Source organism: Salmo trutta, chromosome 5 (assembly GCF_901001165.1).
Source record: "Salmo trutta chromosome 5, fSalTru1.1, whole genome shotgun sequence".
Classification (NCBI taxonomy): domain Eukaryota; kingdom Metazoa; phylum Chordata; class Actinopteri; order Salmoniformes; family Salmonidae; genus Salmo; species Salmo trutta.
The window spans coordinates 60411094-60431583 of record NC_042961.1 but is presented as its reverse complement, the minus strand read 5'-3'; the positions used below and the strand labels follow the sequence as shown (position 1 = coordinate 60431583).

The 20490-nt window shown below is 44.9% G+C and overlaps 3 protein-coding genes across 6 annotated transcripts in view; 1 reads left to right on the top strand and 2 right to left on the bottom strand.

Annotated features, from left to right (window-relative positions):
• Positions 1-20490, top strand: part of LOC115194677 (zinc finger protein 37-like) — a 1069572-nt gene that overhangs the window by 645927 nt on the left and 403155 nt on the right. The window lies entirely within an intron of this gene.
• The window catches only part of LOC115194676 (gastrula zinc finger protein XlCGF26.1-like), a 900659-nt gene that overhangs the window by 585234 nt on the left and 294935 nt on the right, over positions 1-20490 (bottom strand). The gene's annotated exons all lie outside the window — the stretch shown is intronic.
• naa40 (N-alpha-acetyltransferase 40, NatD catalytic subunit) lies at positions 6773-19981 on the bottom strand. Of its 4 annotated transcripts, none has more exons than XR_003878447.1 (8): positions 19588-19981; positions 17544-17639; positions 14285-14337; positions 14103-14198; positions 12195-12353; positions 8857-9690; positions 7390-7467; positions 6773-7227 (listed from the first exon to the last, which is right to left on the bottom strand). XR_003878447.1 is itself a non-coding variant. In XM_029754601.1 (8 exons), the coding sequence occupies exons 1-8, from the start codon at positions 19591-19593 to the stop codon at positions 7083-7085; spliced, it is 717 nt and encodes a 238-aa protein (XP_029610461.1). In that variant the 5' UTR covers positions 19594-19980; the 3' UTR covers positions 6775-7082. The 4 variants fall into 4 exon arrangements, 2 of the variants coding, with proteins under 2 accessions (XP_029610461.1, XP_029610462.1); XM_029754601.1 differs by having other exon boundaries at positions 6775-7227; positions 9607-9690; positions 19588-19980; XM_029754602.1 differs by lacking the exon at positions 8857-9690 and having other exon boundaries at positions 6775-7227.

Sequence of the window (20490 nt, the reverse complement as noted above, 5' to 3'; positions counted from 1 at the left end):
CCATCCCAGCTCTGAAGCTGTGAAGAGACAGAATCATTAGATAATGTGTTTTGGTAGTGTCCATATGTAGCTGTGAAGAGACAGAATCATTAGATAATGTGTTTTGGTATTGTCCAGATGTAGCTGTGAAGAGACAGAATCATTAGATAATGTGTTTTGGTAGTGTCCATATGTAGCTGTGAAGAGACAGAATCATTAGATAATGTGTTTTGGTAGTGTCCATATGTAGCTGTGAAGAGACAGAATCATTAGATAATGTGTTTTGGTACTGTCCATATGTAGCTGTGAAGAGACAGAATCATTAGATAATGTGTTTTGGTAGTGTCCATATGTAGCTGTGAAGAGACAGAATCATTAGATAATGTGTTTTGGTACTGTCCATATGTAGCTGTGAAGAGACAGAATCATTAGATAATGTGTTTTGGTAGTGTCCATATGTAGCTGTGAAGAGACAGAATCATTAGATAATGTGTTTTGGTAGTGTCCATATGTAGCTGTGAAGAGACAGAATCATTAGATAATGTGTTTTGGTACTGTCCATATGTAGCTGTGAAGAGACAGAATCATTAGATAATGTGTTTTGGTACTGTCCATATGTAGCTGTGAAGAGACAGAATCATTAGATAATGTGTTTTGGTATTGTCCAGATGTAGCTGTGAAGAGACAGAATCATTAGATAATGTGTTTTGGTAGTGTCCATATGTAGCTGTGAAGAGACAGAATCATTAGATAATGTGTTTTGGTAGTGTCCATATGTAGCTGTGAAGAGACAGAATCATTAGATAATGTGTTTTGGTACTGTCCATATGTAGCTGTGAAGAGACAGAATCATTAGATAATGTGTTTTGGTAGTGTCCATATGTAGCTGTGAAGAGACAGAATCATTAGATAATGTGTTTTGGTAGTGTCCATATGTAGCTGTGAAGAGACAGAATCATTAGATAATGTGTTTTGGTACTGTCCATATGTAGCTGTGAAGAGACAGAATCATTAGATAATGTGTTTTGGTACTGTCCATATGTAGCTGTGAAGAGACAGAATCATTAGATAATGTGTTATGGTAGTGTCCATATGTAGCTTGTTTTTGGTCACAGATCCAAGAATGGCTCAAGAATTGCAACATTTACCTGGAGTTAACTCTGCAAATAGCACTGCTGGGTGATTTCAAAAGTCATAGTCAATCGTTCAATAAGATAGTAAATATTTTTTACAAAAAAAATGTATCTTTAATTTACAATCTGTAATAATAACCTAAATGTGGTTTATTGGTTAGCTGTTTGGGGCTGCTGGTGAACCATGATGTGCAGGCATAATCACAGTGACACAACTAGCTCACTTGCCACAGTCTTTAGGGTGTTTATAGCTTGGGTGAATATTGGTAAAGTAGGACACTTTTCTGAAAATGTGCTTTCAGGAACACCTTAAAGAATCATCCCATTATCTTAACCCCCAGCATGATTCCATTCTAAATAGCTTAAGAACTCTATTACACTATACAAAAAAAAGAAAGGCATTCAAAACAGGATGGATGACTCTTCTTCAAACACATATTGTCCGGAGACCAAATGTTTTCTGTCGATGCTGGCAAATTGGAACACTTCATTCTTTATTGTAAAGAAGGATAAATTAGAGAGTACATGAGTAATTTCTATATTTTTATGATAAACTTCAATTATCCATACTAATTAAATGTATTAAAACATTCTCTAGGTATTTTTGTAGAACATTAAAGTGGAAAAAATGTAACTTCTTGGGGCACCCGACCAAATTCACTTAGAAATTTGAGTTATAGATCTATCACTCTACTTGAAAGCAAGTCTAAGAAGCTGTAGATCTGTTCTATGTGTGCTCTTTCTATCCTTACCGTTCTTAAGTTTTGTTTTTGTGTCTTTTACTTTCAGTTTAGTGTCCCAGTCCCTGCCGGTGAAAAACATCCCCACAACATGATGCTGCCACCAGCATGCTTCACCGTAGGGATGGTGCCAGGTTTCCTCCAGACGTGACGCTTGGCATTCAGACCAAAGAGTTCAATCTTGGTTTCTTCTTTGTTTCTCATAGTCTGAGCGTCTTTAGGTGACTTTTGGCAAACTCCAAGAGGGCATTCATGTGCCTTTTACTGAGCAGTGGCTTCCGTCTCGCCACTCTACCATAAAGGCCTAATGGGTGGAGTGCTGCAGAGATGGTTGTCCTTCTGGAAGGTTCTCCCATCTCCACAGAGGAACTCTGGAGCTCTGAGAGTGACCATCAGGTTCTTGTTCACCTCCCTGACCAAGACCCTTCTCCCCTGATTGCTCAGTTTGGCCGGTCAGACAGCTCTAGGAAGAGTGTTGGTGGTTTCGAAATTCTTCCATTTAAGATTGATGGAGGCCATGCTTTTGGGGACGTTCAATGCTGCAGAACTTTTTGGTACCCTTCCCCAGATCTGTGCCTCAACACGATCCTGTCTCGGAGCTCTACGAACAATTCCTTCAACCTCATGGCTTGGTTTTTGCTCTGACAACTGTGGGACTTTATACCTTATCTTTCCAAATCATGTCCAATCAATGTAATTTACCACAGGTGGACTCCAATCAAGTTGTGGAAACATCTCAAGGATGATCTCTTTTTCGGTGATAGTTACTGTCTTGTCCCATCGCTGCAACTCTCCTACGGACTCAGGAGAGGCGAAGGTCGAGAGCCATATGCGTCCTCCAAAACACGACCCTGCTTCTTGATGCTCGCTTAACCTGGAAGCCAGCTGCACCAACGTGTCGGAGGAAACACCTTCCAACTCGCAACCGAAATCAGCTTACAGGCACCCGGCCCTCCACAAGGAATTGCTAGAGCGTGATGGGGCAAGGAAATCCCAGAAACCCTCCCCTAACCCGGACGACGCTGGGCCAAGTGTGAGCCACCTCATGGGTCTCCCGGTCGGCTCTGACACAGCCTGGGATCGAACGTGGGGCTGTAGTGATGCCGCTGTGCCACTCGGGAGGCCCAATCTCAACAATGATCAATGGAAACAGGATGCACCTGAGTTCAATTTTGATTCTCATAACAAAGGGTCTGAATAATTATGTAAATAAGGTATTTAAATGTTTTAAATTTGCAAACATTTCTAAAAAACTGTTTTCGCTTTGTCATTGTGTATTACTTATAGATTAATGAGGAAAAACATTAATTTAATAAATTTTAGTATAAGGCTGTAACAACGAAATGAGGAGAAAAAGTCTAGGAGTCTTAATACTTTCCGAATGCACTGTATAAAGACGTTTTATAAAACCTTCCACTTTACCTAACATCACTACAGACAGGAGTCTCCACATCACTACAGACAGGAGTCTCCACATCACTACAGACAGGAGTCTCCACATCACTACAGACAGGAGTCTCCACATCACTACAGACAGGAGTCTCCACCCCGGTCTCAACATCACTACAGACAGGAGTCTCCACATCACTACAGACAGGAGTCTCCACATCACTACAGACAGGAGTCTCCACATCACTACAGAGAGGAGTCTCCACATCACTACAGACAGGAGTCTCCACATCACTACAGACAGGAGTCTCCACATCACTACAGACAGGAGTCTCCACCCCGGTCTCATCATCACTATAGACAGGAGTCTCCACATCACTACAGACAGGAGTCTCCACCCTGGTCTCAGGGATGGAAACTCTGGAAAGTCCTTTGGTTTCTAGTGAGTTAGGTAAATCAGCTTTTAGTTTTTGCACCTTATTTGTGGAACAACCTTACATTTGATGTTCGGGTGCCTCTACGGCAATTCAGAAAGCTGATTGAGGACCTTATTTTTTTTGAATGAGTGTTTATATTTCTGCTTGCATTTTATGTGTATTTTCTGTAATTCAGGGCTCATCTGTGAGAGAGAAAAAAAAAAAACTAGTCTCACTGACTGATAAAAAATAGAAAACACGGCACTACTTTTGACCAGATCATTGTGGGCCCTGGTCTAAAGTAGTTCACTATTTAAGGAATAGGGCGGTATTTGGGATTTACACACCTGTAACTATGGTAACTACATTAAAAAAATATATATATATATAATAAACCAGGACAGCTGGAACAGTAGTCAAACAAGTTTCCTTTATTTGTAACATACAAATAAACCACTGACCAGGCTGAAATGACCGGTTTGTTTTTTCCTTTCATCGTTGTCAGTTAATAATGAAATCAGTCACAGGACAGGTACACTCATTGTCCAACATTGAGTTTAAATGTCATTTTTAAAACCTAAACAAATGTTTTACCTGTAAAAAGCAAATAGAAACCAATCCAATGAATCTGTAACAGATTATATACAGACAGAGACAATGATGGATAGAAACAAATAAGAGAGAGTTGATGACGAGGGGAGATATTATAACAGGTCTTAATAAAAAAGGTCTGATTTTTATTTTTAATTATGAAGAAACGTTTATTCCCTAAACTAAATGATGCGGTCTGCACCCCTCCCTGTAACACCTGACCAAAGCCACCAATCCAGGCAGCGGTCTCCCAGATACAGATCTCAGATCAGATCCCCTCCCACAACCCTAACCATTAGGGGGGGGCATACCCGCATCCCAACAGAGTTGGTGCTAAACAAGTTGCCCCTCACCTATAGAAATAGGATTTCTAGAAGAAGCCTATTGATGTAAGTGCCGAATGACCATTTTAGGACTTCCATTTCTATGCCCTAACCACTGATCTCAGGTGAGGAACGTCGTCGTCACCCCCCCTCTGGGCCGGTTTCCAAGATTAAGCCTAGTCCTGGATTTAAAAGCATTCAATAAATGTTTTAGTCCAGGACTAGGTGTACATTTTGAGGTTGGGAAATCTGATCCTAGATCTGCGGTTAGGGGTGTCTTCTTTCCCCAAACTATTTGACCGTAACAACAGTTGCTAAGAAACACAAAGAAGAGATGGTTGTTAGTGTCAGTTGGGATTTGAACCTGAGACAGACATGGTCTGTAGAATATTATCTGGTTGGAAAGTAGAAAACAAAACGAGTGATTGTACTTACCTGACAGTTTATTTTATACAACGCACAAGAAAAAAATGTCAACGTTTTTTTTTTGTTTCTTTGTTGTTTTAATAAAGCATTAAACTTCGAGCCTGGGTGAGATGCCAGAGTTGAGTTTCTTACCGGTCACTAGGGAGACATCCCAAATATAACCCTATTCCTTAGTGCACTAATTTTAACCAGAGACCTATGGGCATTAGCATGCCATTTGGGATGCACCACAGACACACAGCATAGAGATGGGTTTCTAGTATCTCTACGGGAAACCTCTCGAACTGGCAACCCAGATCTGCCAGCCACTATACCCTGAAGGTTTCTGTACATTAACAGAGATGGCAACAACTACTACCCTACGGCCCTGTTCAAAAGTAGTGCACTATATTATATATATGGTACTGAGCGTGTGTGTGTGTGTATATACAGTACCAGACAAAAGTAGACACACCTAGTCAATCAAGGGTTTCATTATTTATAAAAAATAATAAAATAAAAACAATTCTACATTGTAGAATAATAGTGAAGAAATCAAAACTATGAAAATAACACACGGTAACCCCCAAAAAATATATTTTATATTTGAGATTCTTCAAAGTAGCCACCCTTTGCCTTGATGACAGCTTTGCATTCTCTCAACCAGATCATGAGGAAGTCACCTGGAATGCATTTCAATTAACAGTTGTGCCTTGTTAAAAGTTCATTTGTGGAATTTATTTTCTTCTTAATGTGTTTGAGCCAATCAGTTGTGTTGTGACATGGTGGGGGTGATATACAGAAGACAGCCTTACTTGGTAAAAGACCAAGTCCATATTATGGTAAGAACAGCTCAAATAAGCAAAGAGAAATGACAGTCCATCATTACTTTAAGACATGAAGGTCAGTCAATAAGGAACATTGACAGTTTCTTCAAGTGCAGTCGCAAAAACCATCAAGCACGATGATGAAACTGTCTCTAATGAGGACCGCCACAGGACAGGAAGACCCAGAGTTACCTCTGCTGCAGAGGACAAGTTCATTAGAGTTACCAGCCTCAGATTGCAGCCCAAATAAAACGCATCTCAACATCAACTGTCCAGAGGAGACTGTGTGAATCAGGTTACTACATGAATCCATGTGTGTTACTTCATAGTAGTGATGTCTTCACTATAATTCTACAACGTAAAATTATATATTTTTTTAATTAACAAAAGCCCTCAAATGAATAGGCGTCCTAACTTTTACTGTGTGTGTGTGTGTGTATATATATATATATATGTATCTCACACACACACACACACACACACGTCTCTCTACAAAAATGCAGGAACAGCGGGTGTTCCTGCCATCAGACAGCATTTAAAAATACTGTAGCAGATCAACTGAAACGGATGAGAGGCTCTGGGGAAGAGAGAGACTATCTACACAACACCTCTGTCCCAACAATCCATCCTAATTTACCATTCAGAATGCATGGCTAATACGTCGCTTCATCCATAATAATATGCGCATTAGGATTATTGGGATGGAGCCTTGGGACAGTTCAGAAAGCTGTTGAAGAGGTGGCTGGCTAGACAGAGCACAAGCAGATTCCTAACTTATCAAAGACTGAAATAGTATGGACAGAGAGAGAGCGAGGGGGGATATGGATGAGAGAGAGAGCGAGGGGGGATATGGATGAGAGAGAGAGCGAGGGGGGATATGGATGAGAGAGAGAGAGAGGGGGGATATGGATGAGAGAGAGAGAGAGGGGGGATATGGATGAGAGAGAGAGAGAGGGGGGATATGGATGAGAGAGAGAGAGAGGGGGGATATGGATGAGAGAGAGAGGGGGGGATATGGATGAGAGAGAGGGGTGATATGGATGTGAGAGAGAGAGGGGGGAATATAAAGTGGGCCAGGGGATTTGGGACGTTTGGGTACAGTAATGACTCATGAGCAGAGAAGCGGACGAGGGGCAGCTTCTAGAGCGTGGGACCAGGAAGTGGTGAAACAGGAACAGGCTCCCTCAGTGGGAACAGGCTCCCTCAGTGGGAACAGGCTCCCTCAGTGGGAACAGGCTCCCTCAGTGGGAACAGGCTCCCTCAGTGGGAACAGGCTCCCTCAGTGGCAGCAGCCTCCACAGTGCCCTCCACCGTGGCTGTGCCCCTGGGCCTCGGCATGTTTGGTCCGCCGCGACAGGATCTCATAGGTGCAGTCGTCGCCACAACAACCAGACATACTGGGGGAGGTGTCGTCGATATCAAACCTGGGGATGGATAAAAGGGTGGTAGAAAGAAGCACAGGGAGAGGCAAGAAAAAGATGAAGGGAAGAGTGGATTGAGTGCAGTACCAACAGTGATCTCTAAAAGAACAAAATCATTTTTGTACATGCTGAGAAGCAGCTGTTGATGTTGCTATAGAAACCCACTGTAAAGCTTCTCTGAAGAACTGGTATGCCCCGTGGTTGTGTTTGAATACTGTTAACATCACCTTCTTCATCTGTGTGCTAGAGGCAGAGAGAGAGAGAGAGAGAGAGAGAGAGAGAGAGAGAGAGAGGCAGAGAGAGAGAGAGAGAGGCAGAGAGAGAGAGAGAGAGGCAGAGAGAGAGAGAGAGAGGCAGAGAGAGAGAGAGAGAGGCAGAGAGAGAGAGAGAGAGAGAGAGAGAGAGAGAGAGAGAGAGAGGCAGAGAGAGAGAGAGAGGCAGAGAGAGAGAGAGGCAGAGAGAGAGAGAGGCAGAGAGAGAGAGAGGCAGAGAGAGAGGGTGATGGGTTACAGTATATGGATGAGGAACTACACTGAACAAAAATAAATGCAACATGGAAAAATGTTAATTTTAAAGAAATATGTTAACTAATTTAAATAAATTCATTAGGCCCTAATCTATGGATTTCACATGATTGGGCATGGGTGCAGCAATGGGTGAGCCTTGGAGGGCATAGGCCCACCCACATCTTGACCATGTTCTGTTATAATATCCACCCGGCACAGCCAGAAGAGGACTGGCCACCCCTCATAGCCTGGTTCCTCTCTAGGTTTCTTCCTAGGTTTTTGGCCTTTCTCAGGAGTTTTTCCTAGGGAGTTTTTCCCAGCCACCGTGCTTCTTTCACATGCATTGCTTGCTGTTTGGGGTTTTAGGCTGGGTTTCTGTACAGCACTTTGAGATTTCAGCTGATGTACGAAGGGCTATATAAATAAATTTGATTTGATTTGACTTGGGAGCCAGGCCCACCCAATAAGAATGAGTTTATCCACCACAGAAAGGATTTACTACAGACAGAAATACTCCTCAGCACCCCCCATCCGACGATCCCACAGGTGAAGAAGCCGGATTTGGAGGTCCTGGGCTGGCGTGTTTACATGTGGTCTGCGGTTGTGAGGTCGGTTGGACCTACTGCCAAATTCTCTAAAAACGTTGGATGCGGCTTATGGTAGAGGAATGAACATTTAATCATCTGGCAACAGCTTTGGTGGACATTCCTGAAGTCAGCATGCCAACTGCACGCTCCCTCAACTTGAGACATCTGTGTCATTGTGTTGTGTGACAAAACTGCACATTTGAGTTGCCTTTGTCCCAGCACAAGGTGCACCTGTGTAATGATGCTGTTTTATTCAGCTTCTTGATATGCCACACCTGTCAGGTGTATCTTGGCAAAGGTGAAATGCTCACTAACAGGGAAGTAAACACATTTGTGCCAAAAATCTGAGAGAAAACAGCTGTTTGTGCATCTGGAACATATCTGGGATCTTTTTTTTTTTTCTCTCTCATGAAACATGGGACCAACACTTTACATTAATTTATTTCCATTGACTGATTTCCTTCCATGAACTCCGTAAAATGTTAGAAAATTGTTGCACGTTGCGTTCATAGTTTTGTTATGTACTATATAACACGTACCTGTTGGCGATGAGCTGTAGTATCTGGATGAGGAACTATATAACACGTACCTGTTGGCGATGAGCTGTAGTATCTGGATGAGGAACTATATAACACGTACCTGTTGGCGATGAGCTGTAGTATCTGGATGAGGAACTATATAACACGTACCTGTTGGCGATGAGCTGTAGTATCTGGATGAGGAACTATATAACACGTACCTGTTGGCGATGAGCTGTAGTATCTGGATGAGGAACTATATAACACGTACCTGTTGGCGATGAGCTGTAGTATCTGGATGAGGAACTATATAACACGTACCTGTTGGCGATGAGCTGTAGTATCTGGATGAGGAACTATATAACACGTACCTGTTGGCGATGAGCTGTAGTATCTGGATGAGGAACTATATAACACGTACCTGTTGGCGATGAGCTGTAGTATCTGGATGAGGAACTATATAACACGTACCTGTTGGCGATGAGCTGTAGTATCTGGATGAGGAACTATATAACACGTACCTGTTGGCGATGAGCTGTAGTATCTGGATGAGGAACTATATAACACGTACCTGTTGGCGATGAGCTGTAGTATCTGGATGAGGAACTATATAACACGTACCTGTTGGCGATGAGCTGTAGTATCTGGATGAGGAACTATATAACACGTACCTGTTGGCGATGAGCTGTAGTATCTGGATGAGGAACTATATAACACGTACCTGTTGGCGATGAGCTGTAGTATCTGGATGAGGAACTATATAACACGTACCTGTTGGCGATGAGCTGTAGTATCTGGATGAGGAACTTGCCCAGGCCTTTCCTCCTCACCCTGCTCTCCAGCTGGACCTCATAACTACAAAACAACAACAACAACAACACCGGCAGAGGTTCAACCCCAGTTAACTCTTATCAAAGACTCTAAAAAAAAAAAAAGGGGGATGTTACCAACTAGTAACTACCAGTTGGAAGGGTTTTTTTTCCCCCGGACGTGTGCTCGCATTTACAAGACGTAATGAACGCAGCACAAGGCCCTGCGACAGACTAGTGTCCTGCTCAGGGGGGGTTTACTTGTACAACAAGCTGCCTCACACACACACACACACACACACATACACACAGGAGATCACCAAAGGGCAGGAACCTCAGACAAGGAAACTATTTTTATTTATTTTTAATAAAAAAAAAACATGTAAACTGTACTATAAAATAATCAATTTCAATACTACTAGCTATAGCAAAGATGTTAATAACTAACCCAAGATAAACCTGAGTCAGTTGTTTCCAATGGGAGCAAATGAATCCTAGTGTGGCAGAACAAGTAAAGTGGGCAGAGCCAAGCACGAGCTAGTGAGATCCTATTGGCGCATTCTAGCATATATTTGCATATTTCCACTAGGGAAGACCTACCCTGAAGTGTGCAATAACTCAATTCACTCAAAGAATAAACATTTTCAAAAAAGAAACTTCGGCAAAGGATAAAGTCTACTAAACTTCATCCACTGTTTGTAACATATTACAGTTTTGGAAACCGAAAACTGCATTAGGAGCAAATGTTTTATCGATGAGAAAATGTGCAGAATGTTGGCCAAAATCTCTCCCGTATCATCTTCTCCCACTGCCAGCTACTGGGCTTCCTCATCACCACACAATGCCTTGCGAAAGTATTCACCCCCCTTGGCATTTTTCTTATTTTGTTGCCTTACAACCTGGAATTAAAATTGATTTTTTGGGGGGTTTGTATATCATTTGATTTACACAACATGCCTACCACTTTGAAAATGCAAAATATTTGTGAAACAAACAAGAAATAAGACAGAAAACTACAGCACACATAACTATTCAATCCCAAAGTCAATACTTTGTAGAGCCACTTTTTGCAGCAATTACAGCTGCAAGTCTCTTGGGGTATGTCTCTATAAGCTTGGAACATGTAGCCACTAGGATTTTTGCCCATTCTTCAAGGCAAAACTGCTCCTGCGGGTTCCTGCTGGTGTACAGCAATCTTTAAGTCATACCACAGATTCTCAATTGGATTGAGGTCTGGGCTTTGACTAGGCCATTCAAAGACATTTAAATATCTCCCCTTAAACCACTCGAGTGTTGCTTTAGCAGTATGCATAGGGGCATTGTCCTGCTGGAAGGTGAACCTCCGCCCCAGTCTTAAATCCCTGGAAAACAAACAGGTCTCCCTCAAGAATTTCCCTGTATTTAGCACCATCCGTCATTCCTTCAATTCTGACCAGTTTCTAGTCCCTGCCAATGAAAAACACTCCCACAGCATGTTGCTGCCACCACCATGCTTCACTGTGGGAATAGTGTTCTCGGGGTGATGAGAGGTGTTGGGTTTGTGCCAGATATAGTGATTTCCTTGATGGCCAAAAACTTCCAACTTTAGTCTCATCTGACCAGAGCACCTTCTTCCATATGTTTGGGGAGTCTCCCACATGCCTTTTGGCAAACACCAAACGTGTTTGCTTATTTTTTTCTTTAAGCAATGGCTTTTTTCTGGCCACTCTTCCATACAGCTCAGCTCTGTGGGGAGTACGGCTTAAAGTGGTCCTATGGACAGATACTCCAATCTCCGCTGTGGAGCTTTGCAGCTCCTTCAGGGTTATCTTTGGTCTCTTTGTTGCCTCTGATTAATTCCCTCCTTGCCAGGTCCCTGAGTTTGTGGGTGGTCCTCTCTTGGCAGGTTTGTTGTGGTGCCATATTCTTTCCATTTTTTAATAATGGATTTAATGGTTCTCCGTGGGATATTCAAAGTTAGATTTTTTTTATTTTTATAACCCAACCCTGATCTGTACTTCTCCACAACTTTGTCCCTGACCTGTTTGGACTGTTCCTTGGTCTTCATGGTGCCGCTTGCTTGGTGGTGTTGCAGACTCTGGGGCCTTTCAGAACAGGTGTATACATACACTGAGATCATGTGACACTTAGATTGCACACAGGTGGGCTTTATTTAACTAATTATGTGACTTCTGAAGGTAATTGGTTGCACCAGATCTTATTTAGGGGCTTCATAGTAAAGGTGGTGAATACATATACACGCTCCACTTTTCTGTTTTTACATTTCTTTTTTGAAACAAGTCATTTTTTTCATTTCACTTCACCAATTTGGACTATTTTGTGTATGTCCATTACATGAAATCCAAATAAAAATCTATTTAAATTACAGGTTGTAATACAACAAAATAGTAAAAACGCCAAGGGGGGTGAATACTTTTGCAAGGCACTGTATTTGGTAGTGAGTGGAAACGTCGACCGGGCGGTTCACATATACACACCAAGCAAAATATCTGTGGCTATAGTAACAGTCAGTGTCACTTCCTGTAAAAGGAGACCATGACAACCCCTTACCAGTATAGCACCTCCTCCCCGCACTCGACATCGAATCGGAAGTGAGAGAAGGCCACGGGGGAGGAGTCTGTGTCTCGAGCCAGAAGATACCACGCCCTCTCGTCTTTCATCTCATCCCTCTTTTCTCTCTCCTTCCATCCCCACTCGCTTTGCTCATACCTGCAGCACAGAGGTCAGATGTCAAACACTGGCCTACGTGATTGGATGAAATGTGAGTAGTTTGGGTAGAAGACTGTTAGCAGGAGTTAAATCGGGCTGGGTACCGACTGGTCCGAGACCCCGGTACCTTTGACCCAAATGAGAACCGGATACCTTTGGTTATTTGAATTTCCAGAGCCAACAACACAAGTAATCAACAGCAAAAAAAATCAGACAAGCCTAAAGCAGAATAATTTACCCATTCGATTATTCAGCCTGTCGCACTTCAAACAAGAAAATAATATTCCTCTCCAGGGGCAGTCAAATTACAATACCACACTGGGAGAGACATATGCATTTCTCAGTCATGGTACAACACTCAATGCCATTGCAGAGAAGAAAAAAAAACTCATTTGAAATCAGTTTTGAAAAAAAGAGGATCACTGAGCTTTCTAGTGTTACTAAACTATACTTATCAAATCCAAGACATTTTAGAAGCAGCGTTTTTAGCAGCACCATTGGTTTAATGCCACGATAAGCGCTCACCAATGGCGCTGAATACAAAGACCGGGTTAAATGGAACAGGCTCAGGTGTAACTGATGGGGTCTACATTATACTCACAGTGCATGATCCTTGGCTGGCTTAGTGCCAGTGGAATGGTTTTTTTGGGGTGGGGGGGAATTCAAGTCTTCAATATGTTGCTAACTAAACATTAGGCTAGCTTGCTGATAGAGTTGATCTAGCTAATGATTAGCCCAGTGGGGTATTTATTTCTAACCACTATGCTACATCAGGTGATAAGGCTTACTGCTAAATAGAACACCTGTCTGATAATATGGACAGTACGTTATTGGCCTCATGTCTGGAAGGGGGGAGAGATTGTATTTTAGTTATCGTCATTTTATTTTGGAATAGAATGTCCTTTCCGAAAAGTCACCAGAACTGACCTTCTCACAGTCATTCTCCCCAAAAACATTGTAGGTCCCTCCGAGACCTGTAGTAATCACGCCCTTCTCCATCACCCTAATTCCATCAGTCCTCCCAGCTCCCCTCCCTCCTCCCCTCCCACCTCCATCACCCCTCCCTCCTCCCCTCCCAGCTCCCCCTCCCCTCCCTCCTCCTCCCAGCTCCCCTCCCTCCATCAGTCCCTCTCCTCCCCTCCCATCAGTCCCCCCCATCACCCCTACCAGCTCCCCTCCCTCCTCCCCCTACCAGCTCCCCTCCCTCCTCCCCCTACCAGCTCCCCTCCCTCCTCCCCCTCCCAGCTCCCCTCCCTCCTCCCCCTCCCAGCTCCCCTCCCTCCTCCCCCTCCCAGCTCCCCTCCCTCCTCCCCCTACCAGCTCCCCTCCCTCCTCCCCCTACCAGCTCCCCTCCCTCCTCCCCCTCCCAGCTCCCCTCCCAGCTCTCCTCCCATCAGTCCTCCCTCCTCCATCACCCCTCCCAGCTCTCCTCCCTCCTCCCCTCCCAGCTCTCCTCCCTCCTCCCCTCCTCCCAGCTCCCCTCCCAGCTCCCCTCCCTCTCCCAGCTCTCCTCCCAGCTCCCCTCCCATCAGTCCTCCCTCCTCCATCACCCCTCCCAGCTCCCTTCCTCCCCTCCCAGCTCCCTTCCTCCCAGCTCCCTTCCTCCCCTCCCAGCTCCCTTCCTCCCCTCCCAGCTCCCTTCCTCCCCTCCCAGCTCCCTTCCTCCCCTCCCAGCTCCCAGCTCCCTTCCTCCCCTCCCAGCTCCCTTCCTCCCCTCCCAGCTCCCTCCCAGCTCCCCTCCCTCCTTACAGTGTCTGCATGTTGGTCCGGGTCAGCTCGTAGGCCCACTCCACAGACATGGGGTTGAGAGAGGACACTCTCTTACACTCGATCTGGAGATTCAATCTGGAAGACCAATAGAGCAGTTAGCTGAGCATCTCTGTTTATCAGCCAGACAACACACATAGTAATAGAGGTGGACAATCTCTTACCCGTTTCTGTCATACTTTTTGAAGACTGGGAAAGCAGCCAAAGGGTCGTCCAGCTGTGGGAGGAGAGAGACACAGAGAGAGAGAGACACACAGAGAGAGAGACACACAGAGAGAGAGAGACACACAGAGAGAGAGAGAGACACAGAGAGACAGAGAGACACAGAGAGACAGAGAGACACAGAGAGAGAGAGAGACACAGAGACACAGAGAGAGAGACACAGAGACACAGAGAGAGAGACACAGAGAGAGAGAGAGACACAGAGAGAGAGAGAGACACAGAGAGAGAGACACAGAGAGAGAGACACAGAGAGAGAGAGAGACACAGAGACAGAGAGACACAGAGAGAGAGAGAGACACAGAGAGAGAGAGAAACACAGAGAGAGAAAGAGACACAGAGAGAGAGAGAGACACAGAGAGAGAGAGAGACACAGAGAGAGAGAGACACAGAGAGAGAGAGACACAGAGACAGAGAGACATGTGTATGAGCTACAGTCAAACGCAGTCACATGATCAGGAAAAACTGAAGCTCTTTTTCAATTAATATCTTTCCTTGATTCCTCACACCTGTCCTAACCTCCCTTTCAAAATGCTTAAGCATTTCTAGGGAGGGTAGGGTAGACAGGCAGGAGAGAAGGCCAGGTGGAGGGAGGGGAGAAGGCCAGGTGGGAGGGAGGGAGGGGAGAAGGGCAGGCGGGAGGGAGGGAGGCCAGGCGGGAGGGTGGGGAGAAGGCCAGGCGGGAGGGAGGGGAGAAGGCCAGGCGGGAGGGAGGGGAGAAGGCCAGGCGGGAGGGAGGGGAGAAGGCCAGGCGGGAGGGAGGGGAGAAGGCCAGGCGGGAGGGAGGGGAGAAGGCCAGGCGGGAGGGAGGGGAGAAGGCCAGGCGGGAGGGAGGGGAGAAGGCCAGGCGGGAGGGAGGGGAGAAGGCCAGGCGGGAGAGAGGGGAGAAGGCCAGGCGGGAGAGAGGGGAGAAGGCCAGGCGGGAGAGAGGGGAGAAGGCCAGGCGGGAGAGAGGGGAGAAGGCCAGGTGGGAGAGAGGGGAGAAAAGGTCAGAGGGGAAGGGGGAGAAGGTCAGAGGGGAAGGTGTAGAAGGTCAGGTGGGAGAGAGTGACCAATAGGGTTGAGGAGGTAGAAAAATGCTTATCCTACAGCTGGCCATGCTTTCCACCTGGCTACCCCTACTAGAGGTCGACCTCTAACCCCAACCCCAGTCAACAGCTCTGCACCCCCCACAGAAACTTGCCCAAGCCTCCCCCATTTCTCCTTCACCCAAATCCAGATAACTGATGTTCTGAAAGAGCGGCAAAATCTGGACCTCTACAAATCAGCTGGGCTAGACAATCTGGATCCTCTCTTTCTAAAATTATCCGCCGAAATTGTTGCAACCCCTATTTCTATCCTGTTCAACCTCTCTTCGTATTGTCTGATATCCCCAAAGATTGGAAAGCTGCTATGGTCATCCCCCTTTTCAAAGGAGAGACACTCTAGACCCAAACTGCTACAGACCTATATCTATCCTACCCTGCCTTTCTAAAGTTCGAAAGCCAAGTTAACAAACAGATCACCGACCATTTCAAATCCCACCGTACCTTCTCCGCTATGCAATCTGGTTTCAGAGCTGGTCATGGGTGCACCTCAGCCACGCTCAAGGTCCTAAACGACATCCTAACCGCCATTGATAAGAGACAATACTGTGCAGCTGTATTCATCGACCTGGCCAAGGCTTTCGACTCTGTCAATCACCACATTCCTATCGGCAGACTCAACAGCCTTGGTTTCTCAAATGACTGCCTCGCCTGGTTCACCAACTACTTCTCTGATAGAGTTCAGTGTGTCAAATCGGAGGGCCTGTTGTCCGGACCTCTGGCAGTCTCTATGGGGGTGCCACAGGGTTCAATTCTTGGGCCGACTCTTTTCTCTGTATACATCAATGATGTCACTCTTGCTGCTGGTGAGTCTCTGATCCACCTCTACGCAGACGACACCATTCTGTATACTTCTGGTCCCCTTTGGACACTTAACTAACCTCCAGACGAGCTTCAATGCCATACAACTCTCCATCCGTAGCCTCCAACTGCTCTTAAATACAAGTAAAACTAAATGCATGCTCTTCAACCGATCGCTGCCTGCACCTGCCCGCCCGTCCAGCATCACTACTCTGGACGGTTCTGACTTAGAATATGTGGACAACTACAAATACCTAGGTGTCTGGTTAGACTGTAAACTCTCCTTCCAGACTCACATTAAGCATCTCCAATCCAAAATTAAATTTAGAATCGGTGTCCTATTTCGCAACAAAGCATCCTTCACTCATGCTGCCAAACATACCCTCGTAAAACTGACTATCCTACCGATCCTTGACTTCGGCGATGTCATTTACAAAATAGCCTCCAACACTCTACTCAGCAAATTGGATGCAGTCTATCACAGGGCCATCCGTTTTGTCACCAAAGCCCCATATACTACCCACCACGGCGACCTGTACGCTCTCGTTGGTTGGCCCTCGCTTCATACTCGTCACCAAACCCACTGGCTCCAAGTCATCTATAAGTCTTTACTAGGTAAAGCTCCGCCTTATCTCACTAGTCACCATAGCAACACCCACCCGTAGCACGCGCTCCAGCAGGTATATCTCACTGGTCACCCCCAAAGCCAATTCGTCTTTTGGACGCCTTTCCTTCCAGTTCTCTGCTGCCAATGACTGGAACGAATTGCAATTTTTTTTTTTTTTAAATCACTGAAGCTGGAGACTCATATCTCCCTCACTAACTTTAAGCACCAGCTGTCAGAGCAGCTCACAGATCACTGCACATAGCCCATCTGTAAATAGCCCATCCAACTACCTCATCCCCATACTGTTATTTATTTTGCTCCTTTGCACCCCAGTATTTCTACTTGCACATTCATCTTCTGCACATCTATCACTCCAGTATTTAATTGCTAAATTGTAATTATTTCACCACTATGGCCTATTTATTGCCTCAACTCCCTTATCTTACCTAATTTGTACATGGTGTATATAGATTTTTCCCTCTATTGTGTTATTGACTGTACATTTGTTTATTCCATGTGTAACTTTTGTCTGTGTCACACTGCTTTGCTTTATCTTGGCCAGGTCGCAGTTGTAAATGAGAACTTGTTCTCAACTAGCCTACCTGGTTAAATAAAGGTGAAATAAACAAAATTATTTAAAAAAATAGTAATCATTGAAAGACAAATTGAAAGTCAGTCAACTTATTGGTTCCCTATCCTCTGTCCCCTCACCTTATTGGCTGCGTCCACCTTGGCACACACTGCATCCATGGCTGCCCTCTCCGCCAGGCGAGCCTGCTTCTTCTCCTTCGCTTTGTTTGACTTCCTCTGGAGAGGGGGGAGAGATGATGGAGAGGGGGGAGAGAGAGAGGGATGGAGAGGAGAGAGGGATGATGGAGAGGAGAGAGGGAGAGTGGAGAGGGATGATGGAGAGGAGAGAGAGAGAGGGATGATGGAGAGGAGAGAGAGAGAGGGATGATGGAGAGGAGAGAGAGAGAGGGATGATGGAGAGGAGAGAGAGAGAGGGATGATGGAGAGGAGAGAGAGAGAGGGATGATGGAGAGGAGAGAGAGAGAGGGATGATGGAGAGGAGAGAGAGAGAGGGATGATGGAGAGGAGAGAGAGAGGGATGATGGAGAGGAGAGAGAGAGGGATGATGGAGAGGAGAGAGAGAGGGAGGATGGAGAGGAGAGAGAGAGGGATGATGGAGAGGAGAGAGAGAGGGATGATGGAGGGGAGAGAGAGAGGGATGATGGAGGGGAGAGAGAGAGGGATGATGGAGGGGAGAGAGAGGGATGATGGAGGGGAGAGAGAGGGATGATGGAGGGGAGAGAGAGGGATGATGGAGGGGAGAGAGAGAGGGATGATGGAGGGGAGAGAGAGAGGGATGATGGAGAGGAGAGAGAGAGGGATGATGGAGAGGAGAGAGAGAGGGATGATGGAGAGGAGAGAGAGAGGGATGATGGAGAGGAGAGAGGGATGATGGAGAGGAGAGAGGGATGATGGAGAGGAGAGAGAGGGATGATGGAGAGGAGAGAGAGGGATGATGGAGAGGAGAGAGAGGGATGATGGAGAGGAGAGAGAGGGATGATGGAGAGGAGAGAGAGAGGGATGATGGAGAGGAGAGAGAGAGAGGGATGATGGAGAGGAGAGAGAGGGATGATGGAGAGGAGAGAGAGAGAGAAGATGGAGAGGAGAGAGGGATGATGGAGAAGAATTGGGGGGTGCATATCAGTTGGTCAATCTTCAAGCAGAAGGCAGCATATGTGTTTGCACATGACGAGCGAAGTGAGAGACTAGTACACACGTGTAAAACAACCCTAAAATTGTTTTCAAAGACAAAAAACAGAAACGCCGAATGCATGGTTTTAAAATGACACGCAGAGACTAACCAACAGGTGCAATGCCTTATACCTTACATACCCCCTTATAAAGTAGACAATGAAGGACTGGTATGATTACAACAGTAACAAACACATGTATGGTCAGCATGTTGTAATGAGCGGATCTACAGCTACAACTTTCACTCGTTTTACAGGAAGCAAATTCAGAGCACGTTATTAGCTTCGGAGGTGCAAGCCTTTCAGGAACTTAGCTAATCTAATACCTTTACTGGCAAACTAGCTAACTAGCTAGCTATGCTACTGCTTCCCACCTCAGCTAAAATACATGCATTTGGTTCTAAAAACAAATCGAGCTAATTAGCTAGTCATTCTGAAATATATTCTGAACAGGTTAGACAACTTCAGAGGCTAGTTAGCAGGGTGTAGGTTCAACTCAACTATGGTAGTTATGATGAGAAGCGTTTCTAAAAAAAAAAAAAATGGATTCCTAGCTAACTGAAGTGGCTAGCAAGCTAGGCTAGCAAGCTAGGCTAGCTGGGGCAGCACACTTGATGAGACACACCGCCACCCCGGAGAACATTGCACCAATGGGCCCCCCCTCTCTCCACAAAAAAATAAATGTCAAAATAAAACTAGTGCAATCAATAGTGGTTAAAACTATCCACTGCAATCACAAAGCAGGGTTATATATATAAAAAAAAAAATTGAGTTAGCTAGCTCACTGTGTAAACTAGCTAGCTTGTATATTGGACTTTCTGTCTGCCGCCCCCTCAAATCATCAATTCCGTGGTCTTCCCTTTCCTCTTTCCCCCGGTCCACATCACGCGTTCACGGGGATCGTGATTTCGGACAGTCTTTGTTTGATTCAAGCGTTCACATTGTCCTTCTCACAACAACAACAAAAAACACACAGACAGACGGTCAAAACTCACCCCCATTATCGCTGTTTTAAAACGACCGCTGTGTCTTGCTGTTTGCTAGCTAGCTAGCTAACTTAAGTCACTAAAATAATGTGGTTTCTTTGAAGAAGAAAAAAAGGGGGCAAGATTATGTAAAATGCTAGCGGGTTAGCAAACTACCTAGCGCAACTGGCTACAAAATAATATGCCCACGATTGATTACACTAAAGTTCACTAAACGACAAAAAAACGTATTTTTTTTCTTTCTTTTTTTCCGCCAGGTTGGCGCCAAGAGAAAGGGGTGAATTACGTCTCTTGGCCCTACTCCCTCTTCCTTTCCTCCTTTCCTCCCTCCCTCACTCTTCCTCCTCTTCCTCCTCTTCCTCTTCTCCGACCAACATCGTTTCCTCTCAGCTTTGGGGAAATGACGACACCGCGTCTTTAGGCAGTGATGTTTTAGGTGGTCAGTGGTCAGAAAGAAACCTGACAATTATTATTATTATTATTATTATCTCTATAACTTCATTATCTTTGATCTTTTCCATTTGATTCATTAGGATTTTGCTGCCTTTAGGTCTCTCTTTATGTAGTGTTGTGATGTGTGTGTTTTTTTTCTATGTTAATATTGTACTTTATTTTTTTTTTTTCATCTCAGGCCCCGTACCCGCAGGAGGCCTTTTGCCTTATGGTAGGCCGTCATTGTAAATAAGAATGTGTTCTTAATTGATTTGCCTAGTTAAATAAAGATGAAATAAAATTAAAAAATTAAAAGAATAGATAAGAAACCTTGTAAATTATTATTTATTTAAAACGTTTTGTTGTAGAAATATTAATAATGATTATAGTAATTATTTAAGAGGGGCTGAGGTAGGCAGTGTCTCAGTTGGTAGAGCATGGTGTTCGCACCGCCTGGATTATGGATTCGACCAGTATGAA

Coding starts and splice junctions, on each gene's coding strand:
- naa40 (XM_029754601.1), bottom strand. Junction 14,338..17,543: donor AGGTGGACGCAGCCAATAAG/GTGAGGGGACAG, acceptor CTCCTCCCACAG/CTGGACGACCCTTTGGCTGC. Junction 7,228..7,389: donor TTCTTCAGAGAAGCTTTACA/GTGGGTTTCTAT, acceptor ATCCATCCCCAG/GTTTGATATCGACGACACCT.